This window comes from Lagopus muta, chromosome 2 (assembly GCF_023343835.1).
Source record: "Lagopus muta isolate bLagMut1 chromosome 2, bLagMut1 primary, whole genome shotgun sequence".
NCBI classification, from domain to species: Eukaryota; Metazoa; Chordata; class Aves; order Galliformes; family Phasianidae; genus Lagopus; species Lagopus muta.
Window position 1 is genome coordinate 42615370 of NC_064434.1, and position 20996 is coordinate 42636365.

Sequence of the window (20996 nt, forward strand, 5' to 3'; positions counted from 1 at the left end):
CACTATTAAATTTTAATTTCTGTCAGTCATAAGTAGTTCTCTGCCTCATTTGCAGATGCTGTAGGCTGCTGTGTTTCTGCATCTTTGTTTTGCTGAGCATTAAATAATTACTTACATTTGAAATGTATTTTCCTTATTTAGTGTTTAATTATTTTGACTTTTTGAATTCCTTTTGAGATACTGAAATTTAAACTGATTATGATTGTAGGAAAATCATCTTAATGCTACATTTTGTAGTTTTACAAACTGTTACAAGTCTCTTTAAGATTACTGAAAGATGTAACTGTGTATCACTTTGCCTCCCATAGCCCGGCCAAACCGAAGAACGTAGAGCTGAATTTTAAAGCGCCTACAAATCAAGACAGTTTAGAAAGTGAGCAGGATACTCTTGAAAAACCAGTTAATAAAAATAACAACAGCATTGCCAACAAAATTTCCTTGTTTGAAAATAAATGTGCCAATCAGAGCCAGAGGCCTGCTGATAGCTCTGCTTCAAAAAATAATGCTGTACCAAGCACGTTTGTTGGTAGAGCAAAGCTGATATTTGGAAAACAACCCAAGGAAAGCGAACAGCCTGATAAAACGTTAAATAAGCAAAACAGTCGCCAGAAGTTATGTGAGAATGGCACAGCTGAGAAAGATGGAACTGCAGAATTAAAAGGCAAAAATGAAGAAGGCTCTGCAGCTTATGAGGACACTGGGAAAGGAACAGAGCTTAAAGTAAAAGCTGCAATATCCCTTTTTAACCAAAGCAGCAAAATTGAAGCTAGTGGTGCCTCTGTGAAGCAACCTGATCCTGAATTAAGCGCAGCTAAAAAGGAAAGTTCTCCTTTTAAACCGTCTTTGCACTCGCCTGTTAAAAATGAAAGCGTTCATGATATTTACTACCAGCAAAATAACACAAGCTCAGAACTCCCCAGAAATGAAGAGAAGGTACTGCCAGGCACAGAGGTCTTATCGCCCTGCAATGGTGATAAATATCCTCCACAATCTCATCAGCTTTGTAGACCAGAATCTCAGAAGGTGGAAAATGGAGATAAAAATGCAAAGCTGGGAGATTTAACCTATGCAGCACAGCAGTATGATGGCAGCAGTCTCAATGGTGTAGTGATGTCGGAGCACAGCGGTAATACCCCAGAGAGCCCTAGCAAAACTTGTAATGGCTCTGCTGAAGATGATGCTGTTTTTGATTCTCCGACTGACATGAAGAAGTTTGCTGAAACAATAAAAAACTTGGACAGCTCAGTTTGTTTACCACAGAAAAAGAAAAGGTCAAAGCTTCCTAAATCCCCAGCACCCCACTTCGCAATGCCTCCGATTCATGAAGACAATTTAGAGAAAGTATTTGATCCTAGTGTATTTACCTTTGGTTTGGGACTGAGAAGGGAAAAAGTGCAGGATCTGTTACCAACCCAACAAATGAAAATGCAAAGTCTGGAAACGATAGCCAGAGTCAGGCCCAAACGCGCATCAACAGAGCAAAGTATAATATTCAAAGCCCTTCAGTCATGTAGTAGAGAAGAACCTGCTTTTACTCAGGAAATAAATGGGAAAGAGAACACGGATGGTACAGATGGTGAAGTCAAGAGATCCCGGCTGGAAAAAAGCTCACTCTTCTCAAGCTTGCTGTCATCTACTTCTAAAGAAAAGCTGCTTAATCCATCTGTGACCTCAGTAAATAACACAGCTTTTATATCAGACTCCTCAGGGATACCTTTTTTACAACAGGATGCTTCTGGGCCATTCAGCCTGCCTCAAAAACCTGAGGTAATAAAAGATGAACAACATTTTGCATGGTTGTGTTTCATGAATTAACTGCTGAATGACTGTTAATTTTTATTTTTGTGATCCAGTCTCTTTCAGATATGAAGTTTTCAAGTTATATGGAGAAGTACATACAAGCAGATAGTGCAAAAAAAGAGCTAAGTTTACCAATGCCTAACTATGGGAATCCAGAAAAAAAATTTTCCAGCTGGTTAGGGGCAAGCAGATACGAATCAAATGTCCCCACTGGTTTATTAGATGTAGATGTAAGTATTATGTCATTAGAAATCTGTCTTGAAAGTTACCGCGCATAGCTTTTGTTTTGTTTCTTTCATAGTGGGATATGCATCGATTACATGCACAGAATGAGCATAGGTATAGTAGCAGTTTCATCTGATGTTTGCTACACGTGAAAATAAGATGCATGTCTGTAAAATGTATGGCATCTCTTAAAATGATTGTTTCTTTGTGATGCCTTTATTCTAAGACTCTTCACTAGTAGGAAAGGATATGTTTGAATATGTCTCCATGCTTCTTTTTCTAAAACAGGTCTCGTGCTGCATCTGTTTTGTTTTTTTTTATTCTCAATCAGTAAAATGCTTTCTGCAAATTTCAGAGAACTTTTGCCTGTTCTTCTTTTAAGAATAATCTCTCTGTTCTTCCACTCAGACATTCAGTCGTTACACTCTTATAAGGATAATAAGGCAAACTTTCTTAGTCCATCATTTCTGCTCTCAGTATTGTCATGCATTTGGTAGAAAATACGTCATTCTTAAAGTATTCCTTAAGAATGCATAGTAACGTTTATTGAAAGTGCTGCTGCAGTGGAGGGATGCCCCTTCACTTGATTATGAGCTTCTGTTCACCATGAGTGAAGGTAGACCTGTGTTTTCTTTCAAAGCCAATTTCACCCCAACATGAGAACTGTGATTTCTGCTTTCAGTATTTTGAACCAACAGTAGTTGCTGTTTCTACAGATGTTGTCCTTATTGTTACCCAGGAAGAAAAATGTTTTCCAAAGTTTAATAGCCGTATTAATGTGATCTGTGGAATTGAAGTAGCATATAAGAAACTTGAGCAGTTCTTTGCTAAAGCAGCAGATTATCTGCTGTTACAGTTCTACTAAAATGGCTGGGGAAGCAGAAATAACTTCTTCCTTCTACACCTTGTGGCAGGAAATAATGCATTCTACCTTAAAGTTTTGAGGATGTCGATTTTCTCTTATGGGAAGTTTTAAATTAGTGTAGGGTTGAAAATTAGGTCGTTTATTTGCAGTGATGCAGACTCCTACCACCAGTTCTAAAGGAATCCTGACTTTAGGTAGTCCTATTTGGATTTCAAAACCTGAATTTGAAGCAAATGACTAATGTAGGGGCTAATTTTTGCCACTTAAATTGTTGTCCCAGAGTGGATTTCACTATTTCATTAGAGTGTGGAGGCACAGTGTGGCAAGGAGGTACGTCCACATGTAAGATTGCTCTTGGGAGGAGTTCATTAGTTTCCATTGGGTTCCAGGTCTTCTGCAGCACCATTGCTGACTCTGAAGTGTCTTGCTCAAGGTAGGCAGGTATCAAGAAAGTTTGTATGACATGTACATACTGTGCGTCTTCATCTGACTAAAAAGGTGGTGATGAAGAGACTAATGGACAGCATGAAGGGAAAGAGTAAGGGCAGCCTAAAACGATGACTCCCAATGACGCTCGCACTGAGCAAGTTCTAACTGGAATTGAAGCGCAGGCTGAAAAACCAGTCATGCTTCAACTTGTCTTGATGATGCCTACAAAAATCCAATGGTGGTTAGGAGCTCTATCCTGAGACCACTGCCAGCCCTGCATGGTGACTAATCTGTTCTCGTTAGTTCCTTGCACGTGTTGCTGCTTATCTTCTGCTGTGAGCTGTTTGAGGGCAGGGTCTGACTTTTGGTTTATACGAATAGTACCTAGCAGAGTGGGACCCTGTCCAAGAATTAATGCTCCAGTCCTTGCTAGAAAGCCACACGTAATTACAACCCTTTCCTTATTTGTTTTGAGATCACATGATACGACCACAAATTTTTTCATATAGCCTGTATCATATAGTTCCCTGTAGACTTAGAGGTACTGTTACAGATTTTGTATACCTGAGTATATTTTATTTCTTCTCAGCGTTTTTAGTCTATTGCTTATTACAGAGCCTCATACTTCTTGGAGAATACTTACCTTGTTAGAAGATGTTCAGCAAAAAATTGATTATAATATCTAGTTCATGAGCTTATATGCCACCATGCTTCCTCAGTCTTATCACCTATTCCTTAAAAATTATTCATTTCTTTGTGGTTAGCAGACACTAACATATTCGTTAATATCTTGAAAGTTGTAGAGCATGTACTTTCATAATGCCAGTTTTATGAGTACTCTCTCAGTGTCTGAAACTCCTGGAATAAGTAGAAAGCTGATCAAAAGAAATTTTAAAATGTTTCAAATTTGAGAATACTTGTCTTCAGTGAGATGATAATTAAAAGAAATAATAATTAGAACGTGTGTTACTCATGGCAAACTATTGTTCTTCAGGAAGAAGGAGGAATTGAGGCAGGAGCTAGGTGTAGGTGAAGTTTTTTTACTGTTCAGTGTAATTTTCATTTTGTTTCAGTAACTTTTTATAGTTTAGCATCTTTATTGAATGGATTTTTGGTTTGTTTTGTATAAGTGACTTTTCTCTCCCCACTGTTTATTAGACACTTTCAAGAAATGGACAAAGTAAAATCAATCCCAGGCCTGGGAAGGTAAGACCAATTTTATGTTCTTCGCTGTTCCTCTCCATATTTAAAAGCACAGCAAGACAAAAATAGTTGATGTTGGTTTTGTTTTAAACACAGCTGGTGATATACTGTGACAATCAAGAGAATGTTATTGAAGTTTTCCATGATGTTCTGGATTGCAGTTCTTGGGTTCTGTCACCGACAATCTTAGTTAAAGTTGTCAGAGGATGGTAAGATGAATTTTAACTCTTTATCATTGATAAATCTACCCAGAGATCTTTATCTATCTGGAAATCCTTTGGAACTGAACCAGTGTTCAGCTGCCAATGTAATGTAGACACCTTTTCAAAGAAACATGGTATTTTACCTCCTGCTATAGGAAGCTCTGTATTAGCTAACTTCTCTGACAAATTGGAGTGAGTGCTCCATTTGGAAGAGTTCAACATTTCACCTCAGTGAGATAAAAAGACAAATTCTGTCCATGCTGCCCTTTGATTCTTCTCTCCTTTATGGATTCTTAAGTAGTATTTGAATTATGTTAACAGGATAGCTAGGGGTTTTGAAGACAGGTTTGATATGGGTTAGGGCTACATTAATCTCAACGAGGAAGATAAATTCCTTAGCCAAATATATGAAGTGATTGTGCAGATATTTCTCTGGTGAGTCTAGAGGGAATTTTTCTCTAAAGGCTGGATTGTCTATTTAAAAACCAGTTCATCTGTCACCTTCTTTAGAGTGTTAAAAGTACAACCATTACTGGTCTGGATAGTATGGTAATTTAAGCTGTGACCAGGCTATAATATGGTCAAACGGCATTTTCTCAAAAGTAATGATCTGATAGCAAGCTGCATAAACAAGGACTAGCTGCTGTAGGAGATCCTAGTTCTGATGGCTGCTTAGTTCAGAAAACAGGAATGAAAATCTGGCCTGTGTAAACCAAGGCTCTCTTCTTTTCCAACATGGTTTTCAGTTGTACTAAGGGAATATTTTTTTTATTCTTTTTAAGTGAGAGCTCTAGGGGAGAGTTTTAAATATGTGAATGGATATAGTTTTTATCTACTTATTTATTCAAACCTACAGTTAAAAATAAAAGTTGTCTTCTGAGCATTCTTCAGCACGTCTATACCAGCCCCTGTAGAACTGTACGATGCTGTTCATAGTATCCAAGTAGCCTGTCTGTTTATACATGACACAGCAGTCTGTAGTGTCAACATTTTCTGACCTACAAATTGGTTCTGATTAGTATCTCGTGCAGAAGTCTGCTATACATAGACAACACTCCTGCAGTCCCAGATCATCAGTTTGAAAAGGGTGGAGAAGTTTTTGATGAAATTACAAAGTCAGCAGTAGGCATCCTTGTTTTCATAATTGCTTTAAAAAATATCACAATGACCAGAAATGACTTGCATCAGCACTATTGGGTGAATAAGCTGTGTTGGAGTGGCATGGAAGGTCTGGAAATGGTGCTTCTTGTGAAAAAAGAAATTGTTAAATGGGAAAATGATTTTTGAAACTCACACTTGATAAAACATTTTAAACTGATGATTTTTTAATTTAAGCTGGATACTCTATGAAAAACCAAATTTTGAAGGTCCTTCCATTCCTCTGGAAGAAGGTGAACTGGAATTCCCAGATATTTGGGGTGCAGGTGAAGAGCAAAATGAATGCGAATCGCTAAAGCCTGCAGTGATTGGTTCGATAAGGCATGTTGTTAAGGCAAGTAATATAAGTAAAGAATCTCTTGTAGAAGTCCTAATGTTTGATGAAGTTTTATACTGTTAAGAAAAATCAATCTTGCAGGTTGGATTTCTCATATGGTCACAGTGTGAGTGGGTGGGTGGGGTTTCTGTTGCTTTTGTTTAATTGTTAATTTTGTTTAATTTCATTAAATTTTGTTTTGAAGTAGGGATTTGGCTAAAAAACAGTGAAAGGATACGTCGGGAAGAAAATTATTTTGCATTGAAACGGCTCAGAAAATGCTATAGAAACTTATGTAGGGTTATGCTTTTCAGCTTGATAAATCTCTTAGGGAAAATCTTTCCAGAACACTGGTCAGTAAATCCACAGACTTGTATTTTGAAAACACATGGATTGTTGAGCATTTTTTTGTTATTTTTTATTAATGTATAGAACAGACTTATACCCAACAAATCTTTAGCATTAAACACCTTCGAATCTTTTTTTTACTCAGAAAATAACTTATGTGTACAAACCTATTGAGAAATTTCATATGTGCTGGAAACAGCCTTCCTACATGCATTTTAACCTACCATTAAGCATATATGTTTGCAGATTGCCAAAGTAACCATGAGCTATAAAGGTATTTGACCAGTAAAGAAAAAGGGAGGAATACATATTGCTTGTAACTACAGTTCTTGTTTAAATTAGTTCTTCTCAAGAATGGTTTGCTTGTTGTTGTGTTAGGATTTAATTTGCTGGAGGAGATATTAACTGATGAAAGAAGATGCATTCCTGCCTAGATGGCAGAAGATAAACAGTGTACATGCTGATTAAAGATTGACTGATGAGGTCTTGGTCCAAACAGAGACAGGCAACTGGCCTAGTTTTACTTTTATGGCAGGAATCTGATAATAGTAGTAATTGACAAGAAGGGGAAGCAATTTAAAACAAGCAGGAGTTACAAAGCTGTTTTAGTTAGCCGCATTAATTACAGCACAGATGGGGTAATTATTGCGATCTTCATTTTTTCAGGATTACAGGGTCAGTCAAATTGATTTGTATACAGAACCTGAAGGGCTAGGAATCGTGACTTCCTTTTTTGACGACACAGAGGAAACAGGGGTGTTTGGCAGCACTCAGAAGACTTGTTCTATCAAAGTACACTGGGGCATGTAAGTGCATAGTTTTGTGTGAACGTGTACTGCTATGAAAGGAATTTCTTTTAAACCATTGATTACATCTATCAGCCATGTAAGCAGGCTGTGTTTATTCCAGTCAGACATTTTGGTAGTTCTTGTTGACTGTAACATTGTTACATCATTATAATGCTTCATACCTGGTTAGGGTGACACCTTATAATGTTTTATTTTTCTTTTAATTGCATGGGGTAAAAGAATTTGCAGTAAAAGTATGAATTTTCCTCTGCTGCTTTTTCACATTCAGGCAAACTTGTAAAAAATGAGAGATGTCTCACCATAGCATTTTACCACCACATTTCCTACCTGCTTTTATCTCTAAACTTGAAATGATTGTACTGAAGATTTTTAAGCTGTCATGTAATGAAGTAAGGCCTAGCATGAAATGTGGTCTCGTGAAAGCATCCTTTTATTTCACAGTGCATTTTAATTGATCAGTATTTATACTGACAATTAAGAATGTATACTATGTCACCTGAAAACATACAGCCATGTAAATTAGGATTATAATGCATGCCATGAACTAAGCAAAGTTTTGTGATAGAGGAGGCCAAGGAACAATCCAGTTACTGTAGAAATGATGACTTTGATAATGTAATAAGTATATCATTACTTAAAGTATGCCTTAAATTGGCACCAGCAAAATTGGTGCGAAAAGAAGGGAAACTGCATTTAGAAACAGGGAGTATAACTGCTTTTAGTGGTCCTGGGTCCTGCAGAATGTTTTGCAGGGTGTACAGACCTGGTGGCTGTGCCATGTTTGGGTTGTGGTAGCATTTGCCTTTTTGCTAATGGTGTATTTAACTGTTGATAATTGCCCAACTAAGGATTAGTATTACATAACACTGCAAAGAGATATTCAAATACATCTCATGATGGATGAGGCACTTTCATTATCAGATAAAGGTATTTTATCTGATGAATTTTTCACACTGATTTTGGAGGAACACTATGAAGCACTCGAGTATGTAGGAAAATTTTAAGATGTTCACATAGTTGGTTCTCTGACAGAAGCTTATTTATGTTGAACTGCAAACTCATTCCAAATCACATGTCTGCCAAGAGTAATAAAATCAGATACGTTATTTGGAGGTTGATTATTAATTTGCTTCATTTACCTTCCAACTTTGTTTCTGTTCCCTCTTGGAAGCATTCTGTGAATAGTGAAATCACAATTTTTTAGTAAAGGAAGCAAGGCCTGTGCAGTTTGTGTAAACTCTTTAAAGTCTTAATTTCTCTCAGCTGTATTTCGACCTCTTGAAGAAAAGTGGACTAGTATTTTCACTGTGAATCAAATTAGGTCTCTCAGTTACCAATTCTTTATCCAGGAAAGGTGGAAAGATGTTACTTCTGCCAATTGGTTGCATAAGATATACAGTAAATTGCTGCTACTTTTTTTTTGGTGTGTGTTGCAGGGTTCTTTCTTTCCCTTAGTTTGCAGGCATGACAGTTCACTGTCCTGGCAGCTGAGGAAGGTTTGATTCTGAGTCACTTCACCGTGTAGGTGTGGTTGGATCTGAAAGTTTCCCACTGTGTGTGCTTAAATGTGTTTATTAAAAGCTGCCAACAAAAATGAGGCAATGCACCATTATCTTCTGATTGTATTCTCTTCTTGGTTTCTCATGTACTTAAAATTCTTCTGTGAAGCTGAGAGCTTACTGAGTTGGGTGGCTATAGGACACACAATACATTCAGTATTTGGCTGTACATGTCAGTAAAAGCAAAGTTCTTTGTTACTTGGAACCACGTGTCTGCAGTGAAGCTAGACCAACGTGTGCCAGTTTACATTAGCTTAAAGTGTGAGATTAATTTAATTATTTATCTGCCTCATGTCACCAGACTTATACATTATGATCCTTAAGCGGGCAACCTTTTGGTTGTATAAGGTGTTTCTGCTTAGTACTTTATGTCCTGCCTCATGCTGCATGTCTGAGAGACTGGTAGATCTTACTGGGAGAGACACATTGTGACCCTCAGTGCAGAGGTCAGCAGTAGATTTCTGTGTTTCCAGTAAGTGATTACTGGTCAAGATTTTCTTGTAAATGCTTTGAAAAACTACTGTTGCTGTCCAAGTCAGGAATGTTGAAAGTGATGTCTTTCAAAGTAGACTCATTAGCAGATACAAACCATGAAGAAGTAGATTTCAATGGAATCGGTGTTTTGTGGAGTTTTTTGTTTGATTTGGTTTGGGTTGGTTGGTTGGTTTGTTTTTAACATACTAGTAATACAAGTTTTGAGTTCCCTATCGAGTAGATTTTTCAACAAATGCAAGTCTAGGTTCATAGAGATCTTTCAACTTCTGGAAAGTCTGATGTGAATATTTTAAGGCTATTCTAAAATAATACACAATAGCCTTAAGTCTTGAAAATTCAGTTCAAAACTTGTGTTGCTCCCAAATATGACAGTCAAATTCTTGATTGTTCACAGCATTTTATATATATATATATATATATATACACACATATATGTGTGTGTGTGTGTATGTATATAACATACATATATATATATAATATATATAAAAAATATATATATATAAATATTATATACATATATAATATATATATAATATATAAAAAATATATAAATATATATAAATATATGTATATATATATTTTTTTTTTTACTTGTTCAAACATGCCACGTGCATTGGTAAGCTGTTTCCCTTCACAAATACAGAGGTTTGCAAGTGCACCAGTTTATACTTGGGAATTTTGATGGTATAGACAAAGAAACAAAGTTTTAGGGGCACACTATTTCTTTTTTTTTCTTTTTTTGCCTGAGTCGAGTTTGTTTTGTTCTTTTCTGTTCACAAATTATTACTTCTCTGATTTAGGATTTGTTTTTTATGGTTTGGTTTTTTGTTGTTGTTATTGTTGGGGTTTTTTTTTTGTTTGTTTTGTTTTTGTTTTTTTGTTTTATTTTTTTTACTTTTTGCTTTCTACTCCCCCTTTGCTTTAGATGGCTAATTTATGAAGAACCCGGTTTCCAGGGAGTCCCTTTAATGTTGGAGCCTGGTGAATATCCCAATTTAGCTTTCTGGGAGAAGAAGGAAGCCTACATTAGGTCTATGAGGCCCTTGAAAATGGTAAAATGTCGTTATTACTTGCCAGCTATGTGACCTTCACTTATATATTAGAAGCAGTGTCTTAAGGTGGCTACATTTTTTTCAGGACTCATAGAAATGTAAGTCTAAAAACCACAACATTTTAATCTATAAAGTTCTTGATTTGCATCCATTTCTACTTTTGATCTTCCTAGTTTTCACATGTATTCTACAAAATAGCTTTCATTCTAATTCCAGATTTTTATGAAGAATTTAAGATGATTTAGACTACTCATTTCTCTCTCACTTTTTTCTTCTCCAATAGGGTGGCCGCAAAGTAGAATGTCCTGGAGACCCAAAGGTAAAAATCAGTATTTATTTGGTTGTCCTGTTATCACACATCAACTACGTGTGGGTAGATAAGTATATCTTGGTCACATACTGCCTGCTTAGTGGCTGGTCATGCTGCATGTGACCGCACTATGAAACTGCAATTTGTCTAATTTATGCATCTATTATATATGCAAATATCAGTATTAACAGCTACCTGCATGATGCAGACAGGTAATGAACATTTAAATCCTAATGTTGCATGTCTAAGGGAAGACATCCTGAAAAGAGAGATCATGAATTGCTTTCATAATCACAGAATAGCCTGGGTTGGAAGGGACCTCAAGGATCATGAAGCTCCAATGCCCCCACATAGCTGGGGCCACCAACCTCCCCATTGAGTACTAGACCAGGCTGCTCAGGGCCCCATCCAACCTGGCCTTGAACACATCAAGGGATGGGGCAGCAGTAGCCTCTCTGAGCAGCCTGTTCCAGCACCTCACTACTCTCATAGTAAAAAACTTCCCCCCTGATATCTAACCTGAATCTTCCCTCCCTCAACTTCAAACCATTTCCCCTTGTCCTGCAGTTATCTACCCTTTCAAAGAGTTGATTCCCCTCCTGTTTGTAGGCTCCCTTTAGGTACTGATAGGCTGCAATGAGGTCACCCCGCAGCCTTCTTTTCTCCAGGCTGAACAAGCCCAGCTCCCTCAGCCTGTCTTCCTAGGGAAGGTGCACCAGTCCCCTGATCATCTTTGTGGCCCTCCTCTGGACCCTCTCCGACAGAGATAATCTTCTCCCTTTATGCAGCCATGCAAAAGAAACTGACTGCTATCAGAATTTATCACGTTCTTTGCAGCTTTTCTTTTATTTTGTTTCTGTGACAGGTAGTCATTTATGAGAAGCCTTTCTTTGAAGGGAGACACGTGGAAGTAGAATCAGAGGTCTTCATGCTCAGTGACAAGGAATCAGAAGAAAAGACACAACTTTCACTTACTTCAATGGGATCCATCAAAGTACTGGGAGGAGTGTAAGTGTGGGGAAAAAACACTAGCAGTATTTCCTCATCAGCATTAAGTGTTAACTCTGTAGATTTGAAACTGCAGTGGATAAATTCAGAAACTATTTGGTTTTGATTTTAGATTTACATCTGGGTTAAATTTGGAAATAATCACAACAGTGGCTGCATTCTAGTCAATACTTTTATAACTGCAGTTTCACAGAGGTTAGAGAAGTGGTAGAAGGGCTGTCAAGCAGTCAGAGCAGCCTACATCTGCTAACTTCTCTCTCTCCTCTTGTGATGTTGTTTCTATGTTTTTAACTCCATGCATTGAAGAGTTGCAGAATTTCATCTAGCTTTGGTTAGAGAAGGATACAAAGCTTCTCAAAGTACCTTGGAAGTCCTGTATCATTACAAGCCAGGAGGAGTTGCTGTATTTTTTTTTTTTAGATCTTGTCTTTCTACCTGGCTACACTGTTTCAAAACAGAGTGGTCATCCTAATGTAAATCTTCACTTTTTTCTTCCACCTCTGGCATGTTTTGCAAGTATTTTTATTAGACTTTTTTTTTTTTTCCATTTGAAATTGTAGTGTAATTAATGTCAGTGGGAAAAACATTTAGGAGACGGCTATATCTTCAACAGAAGATGGGGGAAAGAACAAATTTCACACAACACGTAGTGGCCATAGTCCATTTTCATGCACAGTCTCTGTTGTTGTTTAGTTGGGTCGCATATGAAAAGCCTGGGTTTGAAGGCCATCAGTATTTACTGGAAGAAGGAGAATATCGGGACTGGACAGACTGGGGTGGCTATGATGAAGAGCTGCAGTCACTGAGACCTGTTGTTGGTGTAAGTTCCAAGAACGTAGAGTTGTTATCTCCTGAGCACATTGAGGCATCACGTAGCTTTCTTCTTATGGCACTTTTTTTTTTTTTAACAGGACTTCACAAGCTCACATATGATAATGTACAGTGAAAAAGACTTCGGATCAAAAGGTTCTAACATTAATGTGTTAGGAATTGTTTCCAATTTGAAAGACACTGGATATGGGCTGAGAACGCAATCTATAAATGTGCTGAGTGGCGTGTAAGTGCTATTTTAACTGCTGTTTAATAGTGCATCTGCAATTTCTAGAATTTTTGAATTTGATCATGTTTTTTCTGTACTTGGTCTTGTAGTGTCTCTGTTATGTCCTCAGATAAAAATTTCTGCTTTTGACTGGAGCGTGTTGGCTACAACATTGAGATGTTGGTTTACTGACTTGCAAAGTATGAAAGTGAATGAGATAAAATCGGAGAGATAAAAATAGTTGTTCTCATGGCTGTATTTTTAGAAGCATTTCAGCAGCAAAATTGTCATGGAATTAATTTCTGATTTTTGCTTGGGCTTCTTGTGCTTGACCAGAGGCAAATTACTTACTCTTTCTCAGAGTTGTGTATAAAATGGTGTTTCTTTCTGAAAAGTAGCATTACTTTTGCAGCAAATACCACAATTAAAATTTTTTATCCTTCTTGTTTTCGGAGGGGTGGGGAGGAGTGTTGTTCATTAAGGGTCTTCAAACTATTGGTTGGTGTGGCCATATCCTCTGCTTGGTGTCATTTGTGCTGTCACATGCAGTTAGTAAGTTGGCGTATCTTTCTGTTTGATTTATTGGTTACATTAATTGCAGATTGAATTCCACAGCCTTGGAGACAGCATCAAAGTATTTTGGAAATATAAACAAATATTAGCAGTCGTGTCTCCAAGTACCAAAATCTGAGATATAGTTTCTTTCTCTGGAATGCAGGTGACTTGCTGAGAGCTCTGCCTTACCCAGCCACACCTTAAGTCTTTTTGCATGTTATCTGTGTGATATCTCTGCAAATTTTGTCTGGGTAAAGACTGTAGAATTGAGCTCAGTGCATTTCAAAGGAATGCTTTTGATTTCTGTATGAAAGTTATGCGACAGCAGTTTTTTCTGCATAGTGACCTTTGAAGCCACTGTGCCCTTATGTCTTCTGTAATATGCAAGGAAGATTCATGGGAAAGAATCTCCTCTGAAGGTTGGGAAACAAATTGTGGGTGCCTATCACGCCCTTTGTGTAGTTGTTCTAGTAAATGTGACTGTTGCAGCTGAGATAGGAATCGTACTTCAGTATGAGTATTCTAGTAATTAAGAGTGACTCCAATACTTTGATGGTAAAATTGGCTAGAAGTTATTACAAACAAAACCCTTGTCCCACAGACTGCTCCTGTTCCTGTAATCTTACTCGCTAGTCTCTTAAAGGTGTAATTTGTAGCAATAAGCATGTTTTTTATTTAGGTGTATTGTTTGTAACAAGTTACTATCAGTCCACTTTTACAGTCTGGTAGGAGCATTTTGTACCCAAAGATGTTGTGAGTGTTGCAGCATTTTGGGGTGGTGGTCTTAGTAAATGCCAGTGTGACAGGAAGTTGAATCATGTAAAGTCATGATTGGCAATAAAACTGTTTTATTTTAAGCATTAAGTAACCTCAAGTAGAATTTTTTTTATATCTTTCCTACCAAGAAATCAGTCATACAGTGATGAATAATCCATTGAGCAATTCCTAGATCTATTTAGACTAGCATATAAGTGATGTCATATTGAACTGTTTCAGGTTCAATAAAAGCTTGTAGCAGTATTTCTAAGTAACCTTCCTGGTGTCGTACTGAAAATACTTCATTTGAAAAAGAAAAAGTGAACTGTAAGAAGCCCTGAACTTTTCCCTAACTTTTTTCTTTCTTAACTACAGGTATCTGTAGTAAGCAGATATAGCAGTAATAGATAACATGTAATCTGTATTTCCCACATAATGAGTTTGATTGCTCTGTAATTTAAAGGATATATCAAAGAAAAGAAAGGCTGAGACAGCAGAACGTAGATACTACTGAACAACTTCTGAGCTAAAATGCATCTCTAAACTGTATGCTGAAGACAGCACAGCTCTGCATTTGGGGAATGAATATTTTGTTTTGGGGGCAGTGGAGAGCTAGCTGCATTAAAATTTTCAGCTGTTGTGTCTGAGGAATGTTTCTAAGCAGTATTTTAATGTCTTAGATAAATCCATTCTAAAGACACCTTGAAAAATATATACAAAAGTGATGAGTGAGTATTGACTTCTTTTAAGTTGATTTATGTTTTGCTCTCAAGCATTCTTCAGAGATTGGCCAAGCACAGAATCCAGGGCGTTCTATTGTACTGTTTGGTTTAGGAGAAAATAAATTCAGATTGCTTGAAAATAGGAGAGGCCTTTTTTTTTTTTTTTTTTTTTTTTTTTTTTTTAAAGTAGGATTTGATCTTTACTCCCAAGTTGGCAGAACTGAAAGTGGTGGAAAATGAAAGTATTTAATAGCAACGGGTAACACCCTTTACAAGTTTAAGCAAGTACTTAAAGCAACTGCGTTGTATAATTTTGACTTTCCTCTTTGCTTAATAGTCCTTCAAGCTTATGTTTAATGGTTATTAAAATCACAAGAATTGCGTGTTTCCGAATGTGCCTTTTCTTTATCCATAAACATGGGAAGCTTTTGCCAAAGTTAGTGAAAAAGCCCCTGTATTTTAGTTGATCCTTTCTTTAAGTAGGTGGAAGAATGTTTTCAGGGGTGTGTTCTGCACAGGTATTTGTTTTACTGTGGTCTTGTAATTCATACTGGTTTCCTTCTGATTTTCAAGTGATTAGTCCACAGCACAGATTTGTCTGCTTCTAGTGCGTGTCTGTTCAGTGAGGAAATCGTTAAGTGATGGGTAGTTTGCAAATAGTAGTCAAAATATAATATATTGAATCTAAATGCATTCAGGATGGTAATGTGAGTGGAACTAAGGAGGCACTGTATAGCAACAAACCCCCATTGGGTTCTTTAATAGGTAAGAGGCCTTAGGTTGCCTGCAGGAACATTTCAAACAGTTTTCTCTTTCCCTCCATCTCTGAACTGAGCTAAAGTGATGTTGAACAGAACAAAAAGTTCACACGTCTGTGGGACACTAGAAATCACAAGCACAAATGAGAATGGTAAATAACACATTTCCTTTCTTTCCTACAAATGGAATTTAATTACCTCTTCTTTCCTGTTAGTCATTCAAGTGCCTTTTTTCCTCCCTGGCTCTACATGGTCTGTGAGATTAACATATAGACCAATTTAAACCTGTTGTGTACATGTAGTATTTAAGGTTTAAATGTTATGGATTCTATTTCAGACCTAAAGGAGATCTTCTGTGCCTGAAAGCTTAACTTTTTACAGCTGCGTCATTTAGTTTAATACTAAGGTGTTTGATTCTATGATTTCTTCTGTAGCCGAGAGAGAAGGAAGCAGGTGCTCACAGCAGGTGATTTGTCCTACTATATATGAGTCTGAGCAACACTGAGAGCAGGATTCCAGCATGACAGGCAATGCAAAGGAATGAGGACTTTGGCACACTTTTGGCAGTGACTTGGGATGAGGCTGTTGCTTGGCCTACTTAAGGCAGTTTGTTGGGATGAGGGTTACCAAATTATTATGTTAAGGAAAGTTGCTCCCTGTAGGGTAGGCTGCAGTCTAAAACTTCAGTTCTTGTGGTGCTGAGGTGTGACTCTTCTGCTTAGATATGGAGGCTAGGTCTCGTGTAGGCCTTCCTGTTGGTCAGAAGTTGGATTAAAACAGTGCTCTGTCCTAGGGATAGTCTTGAAGTTTGAGAGGTTCAGCTGGTGCTGCATTCAGTTTTCCCCTTCCTGCTGCTGTTATCGTGCTGCTGGAAGGCTGTGTGGGCTTCTGAACAAGTGAAAGAGCACAGGGATTTCACCAGCAAGCCTTGACTCCAGAAATTCTCCAGTATGGGCTGACTTGCATAGAAGAGCAAGACTTATTAATTTAAATCCCACTGTTTTTGACATAAACACGCTTAAAGTTTCATTGCTTCTGTACTCAGGCTTCTTTTTAGAAAGGAGGAAAAGAAATGCCTGCTATTGAGAGGCCCCTGGAAGGGATCTGGCATGTTTTATGTTTCACTTAATATCAGAAACACTTGTTTTCATAAATATCAATGAAGTTCAACTGTCACGCATTGCAGTTGTACCTTGGTATTAGTGCATTGAAAAATCAAACATGAATCCACTCAAGAAATTGATTAATGAAACCTAATTTTCTTTTGGTATATGTGGCATACAGGTCTAAACACACCTGAGACATTTGAACTTTCAGCTTAATTTATTCTACATACCAGTGTCTCTTTGATGAATTACGATGAGGCAATTTTGAAATGTGCCTTGAAAAGTGCCTTAAGTAATTAGTGCATAACAATTTGGAATAATTGATTATATCTGAGGCAAACCAAGAGATGTAAATAGTGATAAACATGAATCACTCTATGAGTGCTTGCCATGGACAAATAACAGGAAGTCCGTACTCGCAGCATGTACGTGTTGCTGTAGCTATATTTGGTTTGAAGTCACCTCACTTCTTGTCTGTGCAGAGAATCTGGCATTTGTTCTTGGACTAAACCTGCAGCTTAGTGGAATATAATACATGTAATGATGTCAGGGTTTTTTTCGTTGCTGTTGTTGGTGTTGACCTTCTGTATGAAGAACCTACTGAAAGTGTGTTTTGGAATAAGCTAACATGCACTCCTTATGTAATGCATAGGAAAAAATGAAAAGCTATGGGTAGATTGTCTTGTATAACCAAGAAGATGTCCCAGTCCATGCATAAATATAATAAATGAAAGAATGAAACTCAGTTGTTATCACAGAATCATAGAATGGCCTGGGTTGAAAAGGACCACAATGATCATCTAGTTTCAACCCCCTGCTATGTGCAGGGTCACCAACCACCAGACCAGGCTGCCCAGAGCCACATCCAGCCTGGCCTTGAATGCCTCCAGGGATGGGGCATCCACAGCCTCCTTGGACAACCTGTTCCAGTGAGTCACCACCCTCTGTGTCAGAACTTCCTCCTAATATCTAACCTGAACTTCCTCTGTGTCAGCTTAAGACCATTCCCCCTTGTTACTATGACCAGTTCTAATGTCAGTACTTTAAAAAAAAAAAAAAAAAAAGTCTGTCAGTGAAAGGCAGCAGAATTTATGTAGCTTGTGACAAAAACAAGGGAGTGCTGATGCAGGAGCACTGACCCTGGATTGGAAGAATGCCGTAAAAGTTTACTTGAGTGTAGTAGACTACACATAGCAAGACCAGCTGATAGCAGGTACTTCAGAGCAGAAATAAAGCACTGCAGTGATAATTGAGTGTTGGAGAGACTGTGCAATGATTTGGTTGCTTTTCTAGTAGTTCACGTGTTTGTCTTAAAAGTTAACTGTCTTTGACTGAGACTGAAGTTGTGAGTTTGAAGCAGAAATCTGAGTTTGTGGCCTGTATCAGGAATGAGGTCTGATTAAATAGTCATACTAATTGCTTTGAGCTTATATACACTAATCCAATTAAATTTTTGATGGCTTTAATGCTAAACGGTCAAGGAAATTCTTCCTGCTGATGTCTGTGAACCCCAGCAGGTTCACAGACGTCACACTCTACCACCATTAGTATTTATGCCTTTTGTTGTACCTTAACTTTCTGCAGATTTGAGTGTTTGCTTAAAAACATCTGAAGTTTTGTAATATTGACTTTTAACGTTGCCTGTATATGTCTTATTGCCCAAATTACTCTGAAAGTTAGTTTTAACGAAACAATATTATTCTGATATTTGCCTGATATTCTGGAGAAAAACTTGATAAAACAACAGAATTTTGAAACATCTCAATGATTTTACTGGAGACAGCTTTTAAGGTATCTAACAGATCATAGAACTATAGAATCACCAAGGTTGGAAAAGACCTCCAAGATCATCCAATTCAACCATCCATTTACCACCAGTATATCTCCACTAAACTATGTCCTTCAGTACAACATCTAAATGTTCCGTGAACGCCTCCTATGATAGTGACTCAACGACATCCCTGGGCAGCCAGTTCCAGTGCCTGATCACTCTTTTGGAGAAGAATTTTTCCCTAATCTCCTGAACCTTCCCTGATGTAACTTAAGTCCATTCCCTCTTGTCTTGTTGCTAGCTATGCAGGAGAAGAGTCTGACCCCCACCTTGTCCCAACCTCCTTTCAGGGAGTTGTAGAGAGCAATGAAGTCTCTCCTCCCCTGAGCCTCCTCACCTCCAGACTGAACAATCTCAGTTCCCTCAGCTGCTCCTCATAGACTTCTGCTCCAAACCTCTCACCAGCTTCATTGCCCTTCCCTGGACATACTCCAGAGCCTCAATGTGTTTCCTGTATTGAGAGTCCAGAACTGAAAACAGTACCCTCTGGATGCAGGAGAGAGATGATCGCTTCCCTGCTCCTGCTGGCAGCACTATTTGTGATACGAGCCAGGATACCTTTGGCATTCTTGGTCACCTGGGTGCACTGCTATCTCATGTCCAGCTGAGGATCAGCCAATGTCCCAGGTCCATTTTCTCCACACAGTCTTCCAGCACTCTGCCCCAAGCCTGTAGCACTGCCTGGGGTTGTTGTGGCCAAAGTGCAGGACCCAGCATCTGGTCTTGTTGCACTTCATCCCACTGGCCTGAGCCCAGCTATCCAGACTGTCTAGATGCCTCTGTAGGACCTTCATACTCCCATGTAGATCAGTACTTCCTCCCAACTTGCTGTCATCTCCAGACTTACTGAGAAAGCACTCCATCTCATTATCCAGGTCATCAATGAATATATGGAACAGGTCAGATGATGCATTTGAACTTGTGGTCTGATTTAGTTTATTTACTCTGGATCATATTGAAATAGTGGGGCAAATTGAAATAGAATTTGCAAGAGTTTTGGAGAGCCAGATCCATAATTTTGTTGATTTAGAGATTTAATAGCATTGCAATTTAGCATTTGAGGGGATAAACAATCGATTTGTTCTTATGTGAAGGTATAATGAATATACAGTCTTGCATTTTGGAAAAAGTAACGAGACACTTACCCACTGGCTTTTTCTTCTCTTTCTCTTAGGTGGGTGGCTTATGAGAATCCTGAATTTACGGGAGAGCAATATATACTGGATAAGGGGCTATATCCCAGCATTGAGGCATGGGGGGGGAAGAATTGCAAAATATCTTCAGTTCAACCCATTGTTATGGTAAGGGGTTAATTTTATGCTTCTTTTGCAACTTTCTTTGAAGTATTTCTAGGTAGTCTTTTTCTATTGAATCCAACTTACATGCTGTCATATACATTCTTTAAGCAGGGATTAATAATAAACTTTTCAATGTTTGTTAATTTAGCACTTCTTAAATTTTTTTTTCTTTTTTGTTCTCCAAATTTTTGTAGGATATTGTTGGAAGTGAAAGGGGTAAAGTCAAGGTAAGATATTTCTTTAAATGCATGAAACATACTCTGTAGTGGTCTGTGTAACATCAGTAAATGGGATCAGGCTTTTTGTATACTGTAACACCCAGGTTTTTGCACAGATAGTCCATTAGTCAAAGAGTGAGAATGCTAAGTGAAGAAGGAGGGCTGCTTTCTGAACCTCCTAAGGCCATGAAAGTCCTTGGAAGCTGTAATGTAATATATAGCTGTCCTTATAAGTTTTCTGAGGCCAAGTTGATGTTTTGGGTCAGTAGGTGTGCTATTTCAGAGTATTAGAATTGTTCTGAAGATCTGGAGCCTATGCCCATCTATGCAGAGCTTCAGTGACCAGCTGAAGTTATCTGGAGTCTGTTGCAGAAGTTGAGTTAATTGCACTCAATAGTTGTGACTTTGTTTTCAACCTAGTTTTTGTTAACTGTTCTGCTAGTGGTGGTTTCACTTGAAGTGAAACTCATTCAGTCACAAATGCTGCTTTCTGAGTTGGGCTTAAAAGTTAACATCGTATTTGTCAATAAAAAAGAGAAGGAAATGGCAAAGTGAATTTGTCTATTCAGTGGGTCAACAAAATTTTTGTTAGGCTTTCTCCTGTGTGCAAATACTAGAATGTTCTTTGACAGTGGGACTAAAGAGGAGCCTTTTTTCATAATTCTTTCATAATTCTGAACCTTTTTGTCTTTTTGTCTGTAGGGAGTTGTTACTTTCATTTCAGTCAAAATGGTGAATGTGTCATGGAACTGAAAACCAGGGAGAAAAGTCTTGGCTTTCCCAATTTGCATTCATAATTAGTAACACGCCTTACTGGAGTATCCAGTATAGGAATATGTATGAACTCTGGGGAATAGAAATCTCCAGGCTGCTTATTTTCTTCTATATGCATGAAAAAATATTTACGACTATAGACTTTATCCTAAGGAAACT

The 20996-nt window shown here is 37.9% G+C and overlaps 1 protein-coding gene across 3 annotated transcripts in view; it reads left to right on the top strand.

Moving 5' to 3' along the window:
• The window catches only part of CRYBG1 (crystallin beta-gamma domain containing 1), a 95408-nt gene that overhangs the window by 59312 nt on the left and 15100 nt on the right, over positions 1-20996 (top strand). For all 3 annotated transcript variants that reach the window (XM_048936752.1, XM_048936753.1, XM_048936754.1), the window contains 13 exons: positions 309-1767; positions 1854-2030; positions 4478-4525; positions 4619-4731; positions 6061-6217; positions 7214-7353; positions 10336-10462; positions 10746-10781; positions 11638-11780; positions 12474-12600; positions 12692-12837; positions 19722-19848; positions 20040-20072. In XM_048936752.1, coding sequence (XP_048792709.1) covers positions 309-1767; positions 1854-2030; positions 4478-4525; positions 4619-4731; positions 6061-6217; positions 7214-7353; positions 10336-10462; positions 10746-10781; positions 11638-11780; positions 12474-12600; positions 12692-12837; positions 19722-19848; positions 20040-20072 — 2833 coding nt within the window. The remainder of the gene's footprint in view (positions 1-308; positions 1768-1853; positions 2031-4477; positions 4526-4618; positions 4732-6060; positions 6218-7213; positions 7354-10335; positions 10463-10745; positions 10782-11637; positions 11781-12473; positions 12601-12691; positions 12838-19721; positions 19849-20039; positions 20073-20996) is intronic.